This window comes from Pongo abelii, chromosome 6 (assembly GCF_028885655.2).
Source record: "Pongo abelii isolate AG06213 chromosome 6, NHGRI_mPonAbe1-v2.0_pri, whole genome shotgun sequence".
NCBI lineage: Eukaryota > Metazoa > Chordata > Mammalia > Primates > Hominidae > Pongo > Pongo abelii.
Window position 1 is genome coordinate 109,360,280 of NC_071991.2, and position 17,628 is coordinate 109,377,907.

General features: G+C 38.0%; 1 protein-coding gene across 2 annotated transcripts in view; it reads left to right on the top strand.

The window, feature by feature from the left end:
• ZNF277 (zinc finger protein 277) overlaps positions 1–17,628 on the top strand; it is a 150,045-nt gene that overhangs the window by 68,660 nt on the left and 63,757 nt on the right. For both annotated transcript variants that reach the window (XM_002818354.5, XM_054559686.2), the window contains exon 2: positions 11,865–12,066. In XM_002818354.5, the coding sequence (XP_002818400.2) occupies positions 11,865–12,066 (202 nt within the window). The remainder of the gene's footprint in view (positions 1–11,864; positions 12,067–17,628) is intronic.

The window sequence follows — 17,628 nt, forward strand, 5'->3', positions numbered from 1 at the left end:
ATTGGCCCTCCTGTTCAGATCACTAGCTTGTTTGCAATAGGTTATTCTGGTTAATTAGATTTACCAGAACCAAGATTAGGATTTTAATGTCTTTTTTGCTTTTTTTCCCCTTCAGTGTTGAAAAATCATCCTACGTTTATATTCCCAAATCCCTAATGTCTGCTCCTTCTACTGGTAGTAAGGAAATAGCGTTGAGAATTTAGTTCCTGTTAGTATCCGCCTCTTAGAACACAGTATACACCCAGCCTTGAAGTCTACTTAGCTCCCCAGCATCCCTAATCCTGGCCCTATCAAAGTAAGAACTCTTAATAGTCTTAATTTGAGTGCTCTGAAGTATCTTCAGTAGTGCACAGTAAAAGCAGTAGAGAAAATGAAATGTCTTTGATGTGAAAGAGTATGTAAAGTAAGCATATAACATATAGTATGGTCCTTCATCCTTCATTTCATTTCCTTTTAGATTCTAAATCTCATTGGCATTCAACAGTAGAGTTATAGAAAGTATTTCTATAGAACTGAATATACTTAACCATATATGTTTTAAAGCATATTTTTAACACCAGAAATCTTGTCTGATTTAAGTCTACAAATAAATCAATAATTTATCATATTAAAGAGGGATTTGTTTTTAATCCATTTATTTTCTCTTCCTAGTATTTATTTCTATCATGAATTTATAATATTTCAAAAAGCTGCTTCCACATCATTGTTACTGTTGCATTATTAACGTAGACACCACTGATTCCTCTTTATGAAACTGATTAAGGTAAGAAGGTATCATGTATAAACCAGAAACATTCGTAATCTATAGCCAAGAAATGTAACCATTGCACCATTAGTTTCCCACTTTTTTACCAAAGTTGCTTGAGAAAGGAAATTTAACCACATTTTCATCATTAGGTAGTTTGAAACTAAGAAATGCCACATGGAAATGGGGCGGCAGTCAAAATCTTAGAATCTGCAGTGCTTTGCTGACATAAGAGGGAAAAGAGCTTCATCAGTGTTGTATTCTTAACCATGCAATTCACCCATAATATGGATAGGAAATCAAGCCATTTCTACAAAGAGGTCCACCTCAAGTCTACCAAATGGTTTGTTGCTGAGTCCATTTTTTAGTAGTTTCTGAACTCATTGAGAGTTTTCTAGACTAAAAGAATAGATTTGGAAATAACCAACTTCCCAGCCCATCGTGGGGGAATCTGATGGATGAATGGATAGTACCTTAGGAATGTATAAGAAAGAAGTGTCTGGGTATTTCTAGAAAGGTTGGACATGTTAATAGCTTTAATATTACAGTAGGATAGTTGCCAAATATTCTTACTCAACCCCTATGTGTCTCATCTTTGCTATTGCTTATGCTTGCTTGTAAATTGAACAAATGGGCTTCCCTAGAAACTGTCGGATGATAAAAGATGCTACAAAGCTTAACACCTAAAACAGAGTTTTCTTTATAGAATGAGAATGTAAAAATAAAAATTTGGGCGGGGAGCAAAAGAGTTGTTTTCCCTGAGTCTATGTGGAAAAATTTGTTGCCTTTTCTCAAATAAATTTTTGTTGTAGACAGGATGCAGTAATCTAGCCCTATTAGAGACTTTCCAGAATACATAACCCCATAATTTTAGAACCCACTCCTATTAATTATAGTAAATTATAGAAAATTAATTATAGCAATTATTATTAGTAAATTGCTGTGTTTATGTAAAGGTAACATGTTACTTCCAGAAACAGTAGTCCAAAGGGTTAACTTTAATGGTGGAGATTTCAGGCACTGTGATAACCAGATATTAAGAATTACATTTACCAAGGGTATTTATCTGTAGTTTCCATATTATGCCTTGTATAACTATTGCCTGTTCTGTCTTCAGGCTATCTCTTTCTGCTCTGACTGCAAAATGAGAATAACCAGAATGATGGTTATTTTAGTAAGTTATTTTGTTGTTTGAAATCCCAATTGAATGACACTATTCACTTACACATTATAAATAAAAATGGTGGGTCAAATGATAGAAAAATATAAGTAACAGGATACATTATTTTTAAATTTTTATGGGTCCCGAGAACCCTTGTAAGAATCTGTTAATTTTTTTTTTTTTTTTTTTTTTTGAGACAGTCTCCCTCTGTCGCCCAGGCTGGAGTACAGTGGCGCGATCTCCGCTCACTGCAATCTCCGCCTCCCAGGTTCACACCATTCTCCTGCCTCAGCCCCCCGGGTAGCTGGGACTACAGGAGCGTGCCACCAGCCCGGCTAATTTTTTGTATTTTTATTAGAGATGGGGTTTCACCATGTTAGCCAAGATGATCTCTATCTCCTGACCTCATGATCTGCCCACTTCGGCCTTCCAAAGTGCTGGGATTACGGGCGTGAGCCACCGCGCCCGGCCAAGAATCTATTAATATTAAATCAAGAGACTTTCTTCCCAGAAAAAATTCACATACACACAGTATTTATATAGTTTCCCATTGAATTCCTGAAACCCCAGTCTCTGAATCAAGTGCCCACTGACCTCAGGTTAAGAACATCTGCATAAATTCGATCTGTCTTGTCTAATAGACTAGTCAATAGCCACATGTGGCTATTAAATTTAAATTAATTAAAACTAAATTAAAATTCAATTACCAAGTCTCACTATTCATGTTTTAAATGCTCAATCACCGCATGTGCCTAATAGCTACCATTGTTCGACAGAGTAGATATAGAGCATTTTTTTCATCACAGAAAGTTATGTTGAGCAGCATCAGGTTAGATGATTTTAAAACAGCCTATTTGTCTTATCATTATATTTATTTATGTATATGTGTTTATATAAAACTACATAGTTTGAAAACCCAGAATAGATATTGTAAAAACATCAGTCTCTTTTAGGCACCAAATACAAATCTATTGCTAAAACATATGTTTGACTAAAAGTAAGGCAGCAGGCTAACTTAGCTAGGCCTTCAGGACTGTTGTAGGATCATTTGTTTTTTATCTTTTGTCTCCAAAAGGTTGCATTCTCCATAGTGTTAGTTCCAAATCTTTTCCCCTTTTTTTAACCTTTGTCTTCAATATGAACAGAGCTTATCTCATATTCTCAGAAAACTGAGGCTATCAATATAAATCCCTTCACTTTTCCTTATGTCTATATCAAAAATTTCCTTGTGTTTTCTCCCTTGTCTCTTAATTTAATGTTCTGCAGGAATAACAAAGTGATGAACAGAATGCAAAAGCCTTAGAATTTCAACAGTATAGTCAGGACCTAAGAGTAGGTATTTGGGAAGTAGGCTTATTCTGTTTTACTGAAAGTGATGGCAAAAACAGCAATTGCTTTTGCACCAACCTAACCTCGGCTTCACTCTTATGTGATTTAATTCTTTAAATCTGTGTTGGGGCCCTAGAGTGTTTATTTTGAATTAATCCATAGGAATTGCTAATAGATATCAGTGCATATGATGCCCATCTCTCTTCATCCTCAAACATAAAACCATTCTCATTATTACCAGGATTAGTGACAGGAACTAACCTATAATTGACCATGTGAGTCAGACACTCATGTGCTTTACATTAATTTCTTTGTTTAACACTTAGAACAACTCTGCCGGGTGGAACACTCTATCAGGTGGATATTTTGATTAATTCATTTTATGTTGTGGAAACAGGCTAAGAAAGGTTAAATAACTTGGTCAGGGTTGGTTAATGGGAAGTAATGGGACCATAATTCCTCCAGCCTTGACTTTTCTCTCCTCCTCTCCATTTTTTAAAATTATGGTTAAAAAAAATACATAACATGAAATCTATCCTCTTCACAAATTTTTAAATGTACACTACTAGTAAGTATATGTACATTATTGTACAACAGATCTCTAGAACTTTTTCATCTTCCATTACTGAAATTCCGTACTCATTAAACAGTAATTTCCCCTTTTTCCCACTGTCCCCAGCCCTGGCAACCACCATTCTACTTTCTGCTTCAGTAAGTTTGACTACATACCCCATATAAGTAGAATCGTGTAGTTCATTTTCCTTCTGTGACTGGCTTATTTCTCTTATAATATCTTCAAGGTTCATTCCTTTTTAAGGCTGAATACTATTCGTTGTATTTAAATACTACATTTTCTTTGTCCATACATCTATTATTTCTGCCTCTTGGCTATTCTGAGTGATGCTTCAATGAACATAAAAGTACAAATATTTCTTTGAGATCTTGTTTTCAATTCTTTTGGATAACCAGAAGTGGAGTGGCTGGCTCATATGATAGTTCTATTTTTAATTTTTTGAAGAACCTCCAAATTGGTTTTGATAGCATAAGGTGCATCACTTTACATTGCCACCAACAGTACACAAGGTTATCAATGTATCTACATCCTTGCCAACACATGTGATTTTCTGGGTTCTTTTAATAATAGCCATCTTAGGAGGTACGAGATGATATCTCGTTGTGGTTTTGATTTCCCTTTCCCTGGTGATTAGCACCTTTTCATATACCTGTTGGATGTTCATATGTCTTCTTTGAAGAAATGTGTATTCCAGTCCTTTGCTTATTTTTTAATCTGGTTTATTTGGGTTTTATGCTACTGAGTTGTATGAGTTTTTAATATACAGCTGACCCTTGAACAATTCAGGGATTAGGGTCACCAGCTCCCTGCCTAGTCGAAAATCTTGTGTATAACTTTTTACTCCCTCAAAATGTAACTACTTGGAGCCTACTGTTGACCAGAACATAACAAACAGTCAATTCACATGTATTTTGTATATATATTATATACGGTATTTCTAACAATAAAATAAGCTAGAAAAAAGAAATATTTTTTAAAAACTTAAGAGAAAATATATTTACTACTCATGAAGTGGAAGTGGATCATCATAAAGGTCTTTATCCTCATTGTCTTCCAATTGAGTAGGCTGAGGAGAAGGATGGATTGGTTGTGCCGTTTCAGGTGTGGCTGAGGCTGAAGATATGGACAAGGTGGAAAGGGATGCAGGAGAGATGGGCACATTAGGTGTAAACTTCTATTGAAATAAATTCCTGTGTAATTTATTTCCTGGATGTGCATAGTTCAAATTCGTGTTTTTCGAGGGTCAACTGCATGCTGGATATTAATCCCTTTTCGTTGACTCAGAGCAGTGAGTGGGAGGCTTAGCTTAAGTGCAAACGGGATTTCAGGGCACCACACCTGAGGTCCTCTTGTCAATTATGCTCATGGCAGCAGGAGCTTTGAATGGCACGTTTCCATGGCCATTACACCTACTGAATCAGGCTCTGCATTTTAACAAAACCTCCAAGTGATTTATGTGCACATTGAAGAACTTTGAGAAGCGCTTCCCTAGAATAATAATTTGACATTTTGAGGGTCTTCCCCAGAGTCAATAAAAATGCTAATAATCAGCATAGAATCTCCTAAAAAATTCAACTTCCTTGGAATGGTGTTTTTTTACAGTTCATTTGAACAGAGTTGCTGTTCAAAGTGAGAACTAGAGCAGATAATTTGTTGTTAATGTGTAACACATGTGCAAAGTGGATTTAGGGCCAAAGCAGAATTTCCAAGATGTTTGCCTCTTTGCTAAAAGGAGATAGGATAGATGTGATTTACTTCCTTTTGTATTTCCTGTGGCAGAGGATTATATATTTCTGTATCTGTTGTCTTTTTTTTTTTTTTTTTTTTTTTGAGACCAGGTCTCACTCTGCCACCCAGACTGGAGTGCAGTGGCACGATCTCAGCTCGCTGCAACTTCTGCCCCCCGGGTTCAAGCAATTCTCCTGCCTCAGCCTCCTGAGTAACGGGGACTACAGGCGCCCACCACCACACCCGGCTCATTTTTTTGTGTTTGTAGTGGAGATGGGATTTCACCGTGTTGGCCGGGCTGGTCTCGATCTCCTGACCTCAATTAATCCGCCCACCTCGGCCTCCCAAAGTGCTGGGATTACAGGCATGAGCCACTGCACCCAGCCTCTATTGTCTTTTACCATGGAGTAAGATATAAATGTGACACTTGTAGTGACAGCTGGAAGTAATCTGTCAGACAAATCGTACTGAATTATGTCTGCTGGTCCAGTGCTTAGTAATTTAGAAACTCTCTGTTGGACAGAATAGACTATCAAATAAGCCTTGCCACAAGGCCATGTCACCTAATTTATGGACTTTTCCTTAGGTTTAAAATACCCACACTGTTATATGATCAGGATATTCATGTGATCATCCTCTGAACCACTGATTTCCAGGCAGTGGTCTAGGGACTACTGCTTGGTAAAAATTACATTTTCTAAGTCTACAGTAAGGTCTTGAAGTCAGTATTTTTTAAAAAGCTCTCCAGGTGATAAAACTCAAATTTGGAAACCACTGCTCTAAGCTAAAATGTATTCAAGATTCAGGTCTATCTCATATAAACATCCTCTGGTAGAGTGGTATTACTTACTCTGAATTCCAAATGCCACTTGTTCCTTGCTTACTGGGGAGTATACTTACATGAAGAGTGAAAAAAGAATTTAAAAATTTCTAATTTAATATAACATACTTTTATTACTCTCAGCAATATTTATTGTTATCTTAGAATTCAATGTAACTTTTGCATCATTGCTTATTATTTACTAGTGGGCCTGTTACACCAAGGCGCATAGCACTAAACATCTGGCTGTAAATATAGTTGGACTACGTTCAATCTCAGGCAGAGAAAGTTCCCCTAAAGACAACCACAGGTGTTCCCTGAAACAGGACTTTGCTAGAAACTGAGTACCTTTGGTCCATTATTTATCCTTTTATGTCTTCATTCAGCAGATATTTATCAAACACCAGCCATTCTATAGCTATTTCAGCTATTCCAGGCCCCTGGATTCTTTTTTTATTTATTTTTATTTATTTTTTTCTTTCAAGATGGAGTCTTGCTCTGTCACCCAGGCTGGAGTGCAATGGCATGATGTTGGCTCACTGCAACCTCCATCTCCTGGGTTCAAGCAGTTCTCCTGCCTCAGTCTTCCGAGTAGCTGGGATTATAGGCCTGCGCCACCACACCCTGCTAATTTTTGTATTTTCAGTAGAGACGTGGTTTCACCATGTTGGCCAGGGTGGTCTCAAACTTCTGACCTCATGATCTGCCCGCCTCAGCCTCCCAAAGTGTTGGGATTACAGGCATGAGCCACCGCACCAGCTATATGAAAATACGTAAGACTTAGTCCTTGACCTTAAGGAATTCACAGACTAGCACAGTAATAGAGGTATACATGTAAATAATTAATTACAACAGAGATATTTGCTTTTGTTGGGCATGGAGAGATGCGGTGGGCCAAGCCCACAGGAGAACCTAGAGAAGGGCCTGGAAGACAGAATAGTACAAATGCATCACATAAGACACCAGTCTTATGCTGCCCTTATGTATTGGACATAAGAGGAATGTCTAAGTTCTGAACAGGTCAAGTGAGTACATTTAAAATATAATTTATTATCCTTCCCTGCCATAAAACAAACAAAACCTACTTCTCTACATATATTCCTTGACTGGTGACTGGCACTTCATTTTGTGCTATCTCCCCAGCCAGGAACATGGGAGGCTTCTCCTTAACTCCCTGTAGCCAGTCAGTAATCAAGAACTGTACATTTAACCTCTATCCCTCTCCTCTCCTCTATCCACTGCTATTGCTGCCTCAGACAAGCCCTCAGGCTTAGACACTGCAGTAGTTTCCCACCTGGTCTCCCTAGATTGAGACCTTCCTCTTTCCAGTCCATTCTCATATCAGTTTAGAACATAAGTGGCTTTACTTCCTATAGGAAAAGATCTAAACTCTTATGTATTAGTTAAGAGTGCTAATGTGTAAGCAAGACTGCTTGGATTCAAACCCCGGCTTCATCACTTGATAGCTGCAGGCAGGTCATTTCACCTCTCACCCCTCAGTTCCTTCATCTGTAAAACAGGGTTGGAAATGGAATCTCCTTCACAGCGTTATTGTGAGAGTTAATTGAGTTAATACTGTACATGTGAAGTTGTTAACAATGCCTGGCACAAAATAAATACACAATGATTATGTTAGTCATAGTGGGGTAGCAGGTTAATTCAGTGTACATGCCAGGTAAATAAAGACAACTAGGACTTACTTTGCCTTCTAAGGGCTAACAACCTGAAGTGGGGCAAAGAAGACGAAGAGATAAACAAATTAGTCCATATGATCAATGCTGTTATAATTTTGAGCAAGGTGCCAAAAAATCATTTGAGAATCAGAGAAAACTTTAAAATCTTCTTATCTAAAAATGTTATATTAAAACTTATTTTCTGGCTGGGTGCCGTGGCTCATGCCTATAATCCCAGCACTTTGGGAGGCTGAGGCAGTAGGCTCACTTAAGGTCAGGAGTTTGAGACCAGCCAGGCCAGCGAAACCTGGTCTCTACTGAAAATACAAAAATTAGCAGGGCGTAGTGGCAGACACCTGTAATCCCAGCTACTCGGAAGGCTGACACAGGAGAATCGCTTGAACCCGGGAGGCGGAGGTTGCAGTGAGCTGAGATTGTGCCCCTGCACTCCAGCCTGGGCAACAGAGTGAGACTCTGTTACATACTAACTCAAGCCCCCAAATACAACTTAATACCTCCCAAACCACAAGTTTCTCTTGCATGAAATTTGCATATTCATGATTTTGTTTCTAGACCTTTGCAGTAACCACAGGCAGTTTGGTTTTCGTATGTGTGGATATTTAGGTCCATTCTCTTAGGAATAATTTGAAAAAAGAGAAACTGAGCATTAGACATACAAAAGGGAAAAACAAGTGAACCACAGAGGAATAATAGAGAGACTGCAATAAAACGTTGGGAAAAAATAATGAAAATTATGGAGATGAACGGTACTCTAGTGATTTTTGGACAATGTGGGCTACTAATATTTGCATAAGAATTGCTATGGGGTATTAGGGAGACTGGAGGACATTGGCAGAGTACATGTAAATACAAAGTAACTTATAAATGTATATATATAAATTCACAGCACCAAATATACATACTAAAGAAGAAACAGTTGGAGAAATGCCATTTGGTACAGGGAGCAGAATAGCATAGTGTTTGAGTTTAGGCTCAACTCAGAATGTTTAGGCTACTGACTAACATTGTGACTTTGGGAACTTAGTTAAGTTTTCTAAATCTTGATTCTCTCATCTGGAAGATTGGATTATGATAGTACTACTGAATAAGATAGTTAGAATTAATTAGGAAGATGTCCTAACACACTTTGCAGGTAATTTGCAAATAGCAAGTAGCTGATAAATGTTAGTTGTGCTGTTGATGATTATTATTAATACCATAGGCTTGTTTTCAGCAGTCAAACCAATAAATTTCTGTATATCTCAATTAAATTTGTGGAAAAGATGTAATATAGTACTTGTTATTTCCTACGTTGCAGGTAATATTTACTAATGTTGCCTTTATTTAGAATATGCTGCCTTTTGTAGCTATATACTAGTGGATGTAAAATGCTATCATAGAGTTTCATAAGTATATTACTTATCTCTCTTTCCCCATTCTGTTTTTCACATTTGAGTTTAAATTCCTATGAAAGTTAACCTACTACTAAAAAATATAACCTACAACTAAAGAACTGTAGAATTCCAGAACTCCTTGATTTCATTACCTAATTTAATAAATATAGTAATTGATAACACCAGTTTTGTTAATAGTGCTTCTAAAGGGCTTATGTATTTTAAATATTCTCCATACTGTCATGTATATCCTATGTGTTTTCACCTTCTCTGATATTAATTTTGTGAATAAAGATAAACAGTTTGATTTAGCATACTTTAATGTGACTAGAATATGTTTGGGTGATGTATTAGAGGCCCTCTTCTATGGGACACCTTCCTTCTCCAGCTCAGTTAAGTGACTCCCCTAACCGCTGCTCCTGTAAACCCTGTACATTCTCCATCTCTTTATATTTTTAACTTACTTGTACCTTCAAACAGACTGTGAGCACTTTAACCTTGGTAGCAATGAACATCCTGCAACATTGAACATCCCCGTAGATAGTCAGTTGATTTTTGTTAAGTGAATGAATGAATGCTGCCCTCTTACATTGCTTATATAACTTCTTTTTTTTGTTTTTGAGACAGAGTCACGCTCTGTCACCATGCTGGAGTGCAGTGGCATGATCTCTGCTCACTGAAACCTCCACCACCTGGGTTCAAGCGATTCTCCTACCTCAGCCTCCCAAGTAGCTAGGACTACAGGTGTGCACCACCACACCCAGCTTATTTTTGTATTTTTTTAGTAGAGACACGGTTTTACCATGCTGGCCAGGATGGTCTTGATCTCTTGACCTCGTGATCTGCCCGCCTCTGCCTCCCAAAGTGCTGGGATTACAGGCTTGAGACACCACACTTACGTAATTCTTAAGCCATGGTCACCAGTGTACCAGTGACTGATTCAACTAATTCATAAATTAAGAATGCCTTTAAAAGAAGATAAAGTAAGAAAAAAAAAATAGGAAACTTTTTTTTTTTTTTTTTGAAATGGAGTCTCGCCCTGTCACCCAGGCTGAAGTGCAATGGCGCCATCTCAGCTTACTGCAACCTTCACTTCCCAGGTTCAAGCAAGTCTCCTGCCTCAGCCTCCCGAGTAGCTGGGATTACAGGCACACACTACCACACTCAGCTAATTTTTTGTATTTTTAGTAGAGATGGGGTTTCACCATGTTGGCCAGGCTGGTCTCGAACTCCTGACCTCGTGATCCGCCCACCTCGGCCTCCCAAAGTGCTGGGATTACAGGTGTGAGCCACTGCACTTACATAATTCTCAAGCCATGGTCACCAGTGTGCCAGTGACTGATTCAATTAACTCATAAATTAAGAATGCCTTTAAAAAGAAGATAAAGTAAGGAAAAAAATAGGAAACTTTAACGGGAGAACTAATATTAACCTAATTCTGAAAACTTGTCTGTGGCATAGTTTTTGTGTCTTTCTTTCTGAAGAAGGTTCTCTTCTTTCTGAAGGTTGCCTGCCTTTCTGCAAATGCCAGAGGCCTTACCCTAGTTTCTTTACCCCAGTTTCCTGATTACAAACTACTAAATAGCCTGTATGAGGTGACAGGTCTAGACGTCCACTCTGGCAGACTAAAGGGGGCTACTGTCACAACTGGCTGTGGTTTTAGGCTCTGAAATGAGAAACATAGACTTTACATACGTCAGCTCTTAAAGATACTGTAGATGATGTTAGGAAGAGGAATAATATAGCCAGGAAAAATGTTTACCACATCACATATGTCTAGTGATTGAGCAGTCATCTATTTGTTCACAGAAGCCTGAATTGTAATGCATACTTGTGTAATAGGCAAATGATAAACGTAAGTCAACATAGAAAATTGCCATGAGGGCCACCCAGCACATACTGTGTCTACCCAGCGTGAGAGCTTTGTTCTTCTTTGTGACAAATAATCAGAAACAGGAAAGAGTTTGCAGATGCTACAGGAAGCAGCTTAAAAGACAGGCCTGGCATCATCTGTTGCCTTAATGTATACCATTTATTCCCTTGGTGTGATGATTCTCAGCCATAGGTCACAATTGAGCCTTAGAACCTTAACCCAGAGTGTTGCAGCCTTCCCCCTTGCAAGTACCCCAGGAATTGCTGCCATTGGCCAGTGTCCAAGAAGAAGGCTTGAACAGCTGCCCTGACAAATGGGTTTCCCCCATTCAAGCAAGCAAATGAGGGGTTTGAGCTGCTTTGCAATACTCCCTGCCTCTGGGCTACAAACACTGTTTAAAATGATAATAAAGTATCCTACTCTCTAGCACTATGTATTTTTCTTTTTGGAGACATGTAAATATCTTTAGGATCTTTTTAATGCAGGAGGTGGGAAATAATCCATATGAAGAGTTGGTTTCAGCTTTTCTTTCTTTTTTTTTTTTTTTTTTTTTTTGTCTATTCCAGACAGTAAGGATTGTATCCTGGAGCCGCTTTCCCTGCCAGAAAGTCCAGGTGGCACCACCACTTTAGAAGGTTCTCCATCTGTGCCTTGTATTTTCTGTGAAGAACATTTTCCTGTGGCTGAACAAGACAAACTTCTGAAGCACATGATTATTGAGCATAAGATTGTCATAGCTGATGTCAAGTTGGTTGCTGATTTCCAAAGGTAAGTTCTGTTTTTGTCCTTAAAAGAATTAAATTTGACCAGGTGTGGTGGCTCATGTCTGTAATCCTAGTGCTTTGGGAGTTCAAGGTGGGAGGATCACCCGAGGCCAGTAGTTCAAGATGCCAGCTCTAAAAACAAAATTTAAAAATTATCTAGGCTCAATGGCATGCACCTGTAGTTCCAGCTACTTGGGAGGTTGAGGCAGGAGGGCTGCTTGCACCCAGGAGTTCGAGGCTGCAGTGAGTTATGGTTATACCATTGCGCTCCAGCCTGGGTGACAGAATGAGACCTTGTCTCTTAAGAAAGAGAATTAAGTGTATTGTTTATTAAAGGAGTGACATAATCTATATATAAAATAATTCCTATACAAATGTGAAAATTCATATTCATTTTCAGGTTTCTCCTTAGACTTAAAAAAAAAAAAAACTTTACAACTCTTTTGTACTTCTGAGACTTTTTTTTTTTTTTGAGATGGAGTTTCACTCTTGTCACCCAGGCTGGAGTGCAGTGGCACGATCTCAGCTCGTTGCAACTTCCGCCTCCTGGGTTCAAGCAATTCTCCTGCCTCAGCCTCCTGAGTAGCTGGGATTACAGGCACCTGCCACCGCAGCCAGCTAATTTTCATATTTTTAGTAGAGATGGGGTTTCACCATGTTGGCCAGGCCTGTCTCAAACTCCTGAGCTCAGGTGATCTGCCTGCCTCAGCCTCCCACAGTGCTGGGATTACAGGCATGAGCCACTGCACCCAGCCAACTTCTTAGACTTTAAAAAAATCTTTGCATTATTTTTCTTGAGTCTGTAAGTTTGAGGATGTCACATACTAATTTATTTTCTGTAAGTTCTCTAAAGAGATGAACTTTCCAAAGAGTAGATAATACTCACTTTGCAACATTCCATGACATTGTAGATCTTATTGATGTCTCCCAGATTATGTCTCATATTTTAGGCCATAGACATTCTCTGAGTGGGTCCTTCCAGTAATTCCAGAATAGACTTGGCAACAGGACACTGAAAAGGCAGTGTTTGGGAATGGGATCCTTGGAGACTTTCAAGCCAAAAGGATATTGCCCAAACAAATCTCAGTTTAAGTGTTGTGATGAGGTCGATTCCTTTTTTCCCAATTTATAATTTCTGGAAGTAGTTGTCCAAGAGAAATACCTTCCCTGTATAGTTACTGAAAGCATAAAATTTGGTGTATCTGGTAAGATCCCATTTTGAGATATTCTGTCCTGATTTCCCCATAAAACATTGTAGTAACCCAGACATTGAATACCTCTGCATCTAAACTCTGTTTCTCCCAGGCCATATAGAACATTCCTAGCAAACAACTTCTTATGATAAGTCTTTCAAAACAGCAAGCTGTATTATTAAGAGCTGATTATGAAAGTAGGAAAGCCTGGGATTGAGTGCAGGCTTTCACACTTCCTAATCTTGTGATTTCCTGCCAAGTTACCTAACTACTCTAAGCATTGATTTTCTCATCTATAAAATGGGGGTAACACCAGCCCTCATGGTTATTGAATATTACATAAAACAAAGTATGGAATGTGAGGGCGATCTGGCTGTGACATCTATCACCCCATTAATCGCCAGGGTTGATTCGGCTGGTCTGGCTGGCTAAGTGGCTGTCCCCTTCCTCCCTCACCACTCCATGTTCATGCCTCCCAAAGCTGTGTTCTCAGTCAAAGAGGACAACCATCTCCACTAGAAGAGGACCAGTCTTTGGTCAAGGGTATACGAGTAGCTGCGCTTCCCTGCTGGAACCTCCAGACAAGCTCTCAAGTCCATTTGTAGGAGAACGTAGGTAGTCAAGCTTCCAGGATTCCAGACACATCCAAATGAAGTGCTGCATGTGGCAGTCTGCCTTTCTTAAAAAAAAGAAGAAGAGTATGTGTAGCATCTGCTAGTGCCTGAGACATGTGTACCTGATAAATGGTAGATAAAATGCAAAATTTTATTTGTATTTTTATTACCAAAGGTATATTTGAAATCTTAGTTTTCTGCAGCTATCGTTTGAGTTTTCCGTTGGTATTTATGCTAATCTAAAAACCTAATTATCATTTGTAAAATGTAGCTTTTGAGAACATTTCATTCAAGTTTCTAAATAATCTAAACTTTTGGAAAGATAGTTTAAGTTGGAATAGCCAGCATACCCACAGGGGTAATGATAACTATTCTCTAGCCTTCATCTCTGTCCTTATTGCCTAGCACCAATACTGAATATTTACCGTGTGCCTTCTGTGTATGTTGCCTTATATCGACTCAGCACTACTATTTTTGAAGAGATTTTGATGTTGCCTTATCAGGTCTCAGGAGGACAGTTAATTGAATGATATGTATTGCCAACTGGTAAAATAAACTAATTCTTTACATGCTCTCATAGGACATACTCTCTGCTTCTCATTATCATTTGTTATTCTTTATTCTCAATTAAAATATATGTGTGTGTATGTCTTTATTCTCAGAGTATTCTGGGAGCTTTCTCATATGCAACCCAGTTATATGTGGTGAGATCTGTTGATTTTGTTTCAGACACTTCTTAGGCTAGAGATCTTCTAATTCATACTCAACCATTGAAAGAAATACTACATGGGTTATTCTTTCCTAAGGCTTCTATTAGTCAGCTTTTCTTTAATATGAAACCTTTATTTTTCTTTTTGAGTCCTGGCTGGAGTGCAGTGGCACCACCTCGGCTCAGTACAACCTCCACCTCCCTGCCTCAAGCAATCCTCCCACCTCAGCCTTCCCGAATAGCTGGGACCACAGGCATGCACCACTACACCTGGCTAATTTTTTATGTTTTTAAATTTTTATGGTTTCACCATGTTGCCCAGGCTGGTCTAGAACTCCTGGGCTCAAGCAATCCACCCACCTCAGCCTCCCAAAGTGTTGGGATTACAGGTGTGAGCCACTGTGCCTGGCCGTGAAACTGTTCTTTTATTCCCTTTTATCATATAAACACAAATTTTCCTTCAGGAATTGCAGAAGAATATTATTAACTACCAGTGATAATTGAATAGTTTAAGATTTTTCTTTCTCCTCTGCCTGTAAAGTATGTGAGGAATGTCTGAATCAGAGTTTGTATTCTCCTTTGTGCTTATGTATCGTAGTTAAGTAGCTATATTTGTACTAATCAATCTCTCTATTTGTATCATTGTTATTAATCTCATTATCCTATTACCCATACTTGGGCAGGAAAATTGAATTATTTACTAGATCTCGGGACTTAGGAATCAGTAATTAAATGTTGGGATTATTCATGCTCTAAATGCAGATATACAGTAAAATGGATGCTTTAATTAAAAAGAAAAGGATGCATATCTGATATAAGTGCTTTCTAAAGTGTATCATTAACATGTATTTGAAATATGGAAACCTAGATTTTCCTTGTCAACTGTCCTTCTAATTAAGTAAAATTTTCACTCTCAGCAAATATAAATGTGATTAATTCTAATTGATCAGGAATGTATCTGAGTAAACTCTGCTTTTAAATACCTTTGACTGTATCCAGTCTTCTTTAGACAATAACCTCCTACAACTTGAGGAAACTAAAAATTCCTCTCCCAAACAATCCAAGTATTGATTGTTATGATCAAAGTTAAGTTGAAATCTTCTCAATATCATGTCACTTGTTTCTAATTTTAGAAGACAAGGTATAAGGTGTAGGGTTGGGAGGAGGGAACATGAGAGGTTCATTTGGCATGAACACATTCACTCAGAACTCAAGAGGAATTGTTGCTTCTGAGTACAATAGGTAATGAAGATGATAATAAATAAGAGATGGACTTACCTTGTGGTTTACAAGAAGTAAGCTATAAGTTTTCATACTAAATATATTTTTTTATGAAACAAAATAACAGTAAAACTTCCTGGGACAGAAGAAATAAAAACAAAAATAAAAATCTTTCCATTGAGTCCATTTAACATAGTTATTTATACTGAGCTATTTGCTAGCTTTATTCAGTAGATAAAATTGCTCTGGAAACTAAATGTTAACTTCTTATTTCTTACCCTTTTCTATATTAAATTCCACACATTCACTGCTACTTAATTAACAACCATATTTCAGACGTTTATGCTATGTCGATAACCATACCAGTTACAGTGGGGGTGGGCCGGCGAGATATTGCAACAAGGATTTTTTGTGAGACAATTCTGTGAGACATGATTTGAAGTTCCTTTGGGAGAAAAAAAGTATTTGCTGATGACCTAGTAATTACTTTTATGGATTTTTAATGAAGTATGAAATACTTTGATAACTCATCCAAATAGAGTTTCTACCACATGTTATTTCTTAGTGGCCTTTATATATTGAGTAGCTGCAATTGTAGCTTTCAGTAAACTAGAGAAGTAGGAAAAATACAGAAGAGAAGTACTAAATGAGCTCTTAAATTTGAACAATATGTTCTAGTGAGTGGGAAAAAATGCCACAAGAAGCATGTACTGAAGATCTGCTATCTTTATCACTCAGTTGATTACAATTTATCTGAATGCCCGTACCATCCAAAAGGAAATGTATATATTGACACCTCTTAATTATAAGCTTAAAAACCACTATTATGTGTTTAATGACTAGGATGTTTCTTTACTCAAATTTAGACATAGGTCAAATGTATGTTGTTGTTGATGTCTATAGTATACCACAGTAAGATATGATGCCTAATTTTATATGTTTAAGTTGTATGGTGGTTTATGGTTATATTTTGCTTTGTAACAGATGATTTTTTTTCTTTGATGTTGTTGTCACCCAAGTTTTGGTTAGGAAGAGAACACTCAAATGTCAACTTTGTTCCTCTTGGACCAACCTATTATCTGCTTTATCCCATGGGAAACACTTCCTATTTGAGGAGGGCAACTGAGGTTCTGCCAGACAGAATCTCCCCATGATTCTAAGTTAATTGATGTCAGTAATTTCTTCCTTTGTGCATATCACCTTGAAGTAAACTCTGATGGAAAATAAGTATGTCATGTGATTCTTCTCTTCAGACATGAAAGAGACAGTACTCAAACATAGAAGTTTTTGGAAACTGAGACCCACGGACTATTGGAATCAGGTTCCTGTTACCTCTGTAGTTGGACTTCTCTGCACCCTTTCCTTGCCTAGTTAAGCAGTTCCAAAACAGCCCCAAACAGTTGGTATCAATTTTCAGCCCTTAGGTAGCAACTTAGGAGCAGTTCAGACTGAGGGCTACTGTTAAGTAGTGTGCCTTTCGGAAAGGGAAAACATTCTCTTCCTCTTCAGACTTCATTTCTGTACTTCTGGTTCTGCCTTGTCAAAAAGCATTCTATGTGACCTCATTGGTCTCTGAGGGGAAAAAAATGCTTCAAGTCTCTATTACAACTTTAATTGTAGGGGCTGTTTCCCGTCCTGCCTTCCCTTTTCTGCATTTCTTGTACCGATTCGTCCCCACATGACACTAGAGGAACTGTGTTGTACAAGATTGAGTTTGGCCTTGGAGCCAAAGAGACAAAGTTCACATCTCAATTCTAACATTTTAATTGACCTTGGGCAAGTAAGGACTCATTAAATGGTAGCTGCTAATAATTGTCATTATTGTCACT